Source organism: Priapulus caudatus, unplaced genomic scaffold (assembly GCF_000485595.1).
Source record: "Priapulus caudatus unplaced genomic scaffold, Priapulus_caudatus-5.0.1 Scaffold2455, whole genome shotgun sequence".
NCBI lineage: Eukaryota > Metazoa > Priapulida > Priapulimorpha > Priapulimorphida > Priapulidae > Priapulus > Priapulus caudatus.
Window position 1 is genome coordinate 26,561 of NW_014579516.1, and position 4,737 is coordinate 31,297.

The 4,737-nt window shown below is 45.5% G+C and overlaps 1 protein-coding gene across 1 annotated transcript in view; it reads right to left on the reverse strand.

Moving 5' to 3' along the window:
• The window catches only part of LOC106818721 (voltage-dependent calcium channel subunit alpha-2/delta-1-like), an 8,484-nt gene extending 3,753 nt beyond the window's left edge, over positions 1 to 4,731 (reverse strand). Inside the window, exons 1-6 of the mRNA XM_014823396.1 lie at positions 4,651 to 4,731; positions 3,788 to 3,866; positions 3,066 to 3,121; positions 2,648 to 2,836; positions 971 to 1,083; positions 597 to 673 (exon numbers count right to left, since the gene is read on the reverse strand). Of these exons, the coding sequence (XP_014678882.1) occupies positions 597 to 673; positions 971 to 1,083; positions 2,648 to 2,836; positions 3,066 to 3,121; positions 3,788 to 3,866; positions 4,651 to 4,703 (567 nt within the window). The 5' untranslated portion in view covers positions 4,704 to 4,731. The remainder of the gene's footprint in view (positions 1 to 596; positions 674 to 970; positions 1,084 to 2,647; positions 2,837 to 3,065; positions 3,122 to 3,787; positions 3,867 to 4,650) is intronic.
• Between the last annotated feature and the right edge of the window lie 6 nt (positions 4,732 to 4,737).

Below are 4,737 nucleotides of genomic sequence, written 5' to 3' on the forward strand. Positions count from 1 at the left end.
CACACGAACAGTGCAACCGGAACGAACAACGCGATCAGAACACACGAACAATGCAACCGGAACGAACAACGCGATCAGAACACACGAACAATGCAACCGGAACGAACAACGCGATCAGAACACACGAACAACGCGATCAGAACACACAAACAATGCAACCGGAATGAACAACATGATCAGAACACACGAACAGTGCAACCGGAATGAGCAATGCGATCAGAACACACTAACAGCATAACTGGAACGCTGCAACCACGGGCAGAAGTACAAAAGAACGGTAGGTTGCCAACATTCCTAATTCCTGTATTATCATGCGCAAACGATCGTCGCAAGTACGAGATATATTTTCGTAATGGACGATACATGTTTTTTAATGTGTGGTATGTGTACCGTGGGGGTATGTGTGTATTAACGCATTTTATTAAAAGCAAGGACCAGTCGCGGGAACAAAGTGAACAAGTTCATGATTTCATTCATATCCTAGTGTGCAATAGGAAGTCGGGATGTTTTGACTCAACAGTTGCACTCACTCGCTCTCTCGCTCACTCACTCACACACCACCTCACACCAACCCACCCACACACCCACTCACTCACCTTTTGGCTCTGACTGTAGCAGTTGGCTGGCCTCCTTCGATAGCGTGGCTGTGCCTCGCACACATTAGGTCCCGGCACTGCCAAAAACAGCAACAACACATTCACACGCATACACGGTAACCTCCCTTCCCGATCTCCCCACGCGGAAAGCGTGATCGCGCATCTCTTGTGATCAACCCAACAGCTTACATTGCAAAGCACATTTGCCTGAGCGTACCTGTAATAAATTTAGTTACTAACCATAGCTGAATAAGAAATGATACAAATAAGAGTTATTAACTGCTCAGAAACAAAGGAAAACTAGCAGGAAAAAAAATTCCAGTCGCAATTTCATGTAATCTGTGTAGGCGCAGCAGGAACGTTGGGTGTTTTACCTCGTTCTGGCTCCACTGATATCGGCGCGACGTCACAGGTGCAGTTGATGGGTGGCGGCTCGACCACCACCAGCAGCAAGTTTGTCTCCACGATACGTCCGGAGTGGTATGACCTACGAGAGAGAGAGAACGTGTTAAAACGTGTCCGCACAACACACTAACGAAATGTGTGTGTGTACCATTGCACCACACATGCATACATGCACTGACATGTAAACACACACCGTCGCCAGTGTCCCACGCACACCAGGGTGCGAAATTAACGCGAGTCCGGAGTCAAATACTCCCTGATTTACTGTCAGACTCCTTGATTTACTGTCAGACTCCCTGATTTGGCATATGCAGGAGTACGTGTGACTCCCTGAAAATTAGGGTTAGGGTTAGTCAGAAATAGCTAAACGAGCCAGGTCAAACAGAGGTCAGGGGGACATAGACCCTACGAGCCTAACTAGTAACTAGCCTTATTATTCCCATGCAAAATTATCGTATTTTTACAGATGTCCAAAGAAAATTTGGCAGACGCAACCGCATAAATTTTCAAAATAAGCACATGCGTTATTGTTAATATCTTTAGTTTTGAACTTCAGTCTGCGGACAACCTGATTTTGCCGCAGACTCCCTCTTTTTGAGGGCAGGGAGTGCCCGTTGGACTCCCTTGTTCAAAAGTTTATTTCTACCCCTGCATGTACACGTATTTATATATTTAATGTGTGTTCACATGTACATGTATTTATATGTTTAATGTGTGTTCACATGTACATGTATTTATGTATAATGTGTGTTTGCATGTACATGTATTTATATGTTTAATGTGTGTTCACATGTACATGTATTTATATGTTTAATGTGTGTTCATGCGTACATGTATTTATATGTTTAATGTGTGTTCACATGTACATGTATTTATAAATGTATAATGTGTGTTTGCATGTACATGTATTTATATGTTTAATGTGTGTTCACATGTACATGTATTTATATGTATAATGTGTGTTCACATGTACATGTATTTATGTATAATGTATGTTTACATGTACATGTATTTATTTATACATGCACGTACATGTATATATGTATAATGTGTGTTCACATGTACATGTATTTATTTATACATGTACATACATGTACAATACATGTACATGTATTTATTTGTAATTAGTATTCACATCATGTACATGTATTTGAAGTGTGTTTACCATAATGTATGTTCACATGTACATGTATTTATATGTGTGATTTTAGATGTACATGTATTTATGTATAACAGGGTGCGAAATTAACGCAAAATTCAAAATTAAGTCAAATACTCCCTGATTTGACATATGCAGGAGTCCGTGCGACTCCCTGAAAATTCTGCTATATTAACTAGTTCGTTCCACAGCACGGCCTCGCGGAATTACAGTATTTTTTCCATCAAATCTTTAATTTTGAATTTCAGACTACGGACTCCCTCATTTTGCTGCGGACTCCATCTTTTTGAGAACAGGGAGTCCGTTGGAGAAGAAGGAGGAGTTAGAAAGTTAATTTCTACCCCTGCACACGATTATGCATGAATGAATGCCCCACATCTTCCTCTCAACCTCCTTCTCCCCCTCGCTCCCTTCCTCCCTCCCTCCCCCACCCCTACCTCCTTCCCTCGCAAACTACTCAAAAATAGACTAACTCGGACAAACTTGCCTGGGGCAGTCGTCGGTAGAACAATTGAACGTGCCGCTGGCGGCCGTGCTGTTGGGTCCGTAGCGGTACTGCACGGCCATCTTGATACAATTCTCTTCCGTCACTTCCGACTCTGGGTCCAGATTCTCAGCTCGCGCCGACTTCAGCCACCCAGTGGCAGCACTGTACAGGTTGAGGCCCACGTACGACCTGGGGAAGTTTTCCGCAAAGAATTTTCACGTCGAGGCGAAACGATGTGACCGTGCGAATAATATAAAAATATATAAAATAAAATGGTCATTATCAGAAAAAAAATAAAAATAATTAAATTGCGATATTGCATTCTGTAATGCTATCAAATTCTTGGACTGTGAACATACATCTTTAATAATTAATTTTATTTATTTATTCATGAATTCACGTAATTCTAATCTTGTACCTTGCAGCTTGCTGTGCTACCCACTGGAGACGACTGGCTGCCATACTCAAACTTGGCTGAAATGCACAAAGGAATTCAGTAACAGAGCTACAGGAATGTTCTACACCACAAAAACACGTGTTTTGCCACAGCCTTGTAAATAAGTGTTAGGTGAAAGCATTTTTTTCGGAAATTCGGCACTTCCACTTAAGTCTTTCTTCTCAGGAACCTGGACACATTCTAGACAGACATACTAGTTCTCTGCCAATCTTCGCCTTCAATCAGAACTGTTTAATTCACACTAGAGAAGCATTCAATATTGGTTGGCGACCGTGGTTAGATTAAGGTTCTTATACAATTTACATTTGTGACTGGGGTTAGGGGTCGGATTCGGGTTCGAGCCACCAACAGGGTTAGGATCCTGACTCAGGTTAGGGCCACGACGCGGATTAGGGTTGTGACCTATGTTAGAGCCAGGACCTGGGTTATAGTCCCAACCCTGGTTAGGGTCACGACCCAGCTCAGGGAGTCATGACCCAGCTCAGGGGTTGTGACCCAGCTCAGGGGACGTGACCCAGCTCAGGGGACGTGACCCAGCTCAGGGAGTTGTGACCCAGCTCAGGGGAGTCGTGACCCAGATCAGGGGAATCGTGACCCAGCTCAAGGGGTCGTGACCCAGCTCAGGGGGTCGTGACCCAGGTCAGGGGTCGTGAACCGGGGGAATTGTTCCCACAGTTACTCACAATGTAAGCGGACGCGACGCCGGCGCTCGTCAGGTCCTCCTCCACCTTACACAACGCCTGGAAGTCATACTGCTGCTCCCTGCAAAGCAGAAAGACGAGACATTCAACATCCGATACCGAAGACACTAACGACTAACTACTAAGGTGCTCCTCCACCTTACACAACGCCTGGAAGTCATACTGCTGCTCCCTGCAAAGCAGAGAGACGAGGCGTTCAACATCCGATACCGAAGACACTAACGACTAACTACTAAGGTGCTCCTCCACCTTACACAACGCCTGGAAGTCATACTGCTGCTCCTTGCAAGGCAGAGAGACGAGACGTTCAACATCCGATACCGAAGACACTAACGACCAACTAATGAGGTACGAGGACGAGCTGTGTTGCCGTGGTTGCGAAGACGAGCTGCATTACCACGGCTACGAGAACAACCTACGTGGACACGCTACGAGGTCTGTCTGTCTACGTAACGATGGATGAAACCTGTGTTNCGGATACAACCTGTGTTACCACGGATACAACCTGTGTTACCACGGATACAACCTGTGTTACCACGGATACAACCTGTGTTACCACGGATACAACCAGTGTTACCACGGATACAACCTGTGTTACCACATATGCAACCTGTGTTACCACGGATGCAACCTGTGTTACCACGGATACAACCTGTGTTACCACGGATACAACCTGTGTTACCACGGATGCAACCTGTGTTACCATGGATACCTGTGTTACCACAGCTACGAGGCAAAAATGTGTGATTTGCTATGGCTACGAGGCCAACCTTTGTTACCGTGGCTACGACGGCGTAACCACGGCAACAAGGCCGAAACGCGTTGCCACGGCTAATGCGGCCCACCTGACGAAGACGCCGTCGCGGTAGAGCTGCTGCATCAGCGACGGATCGAGCATGCCGAGGAACGCGCCGGTAGGGGGCGCATCCGAG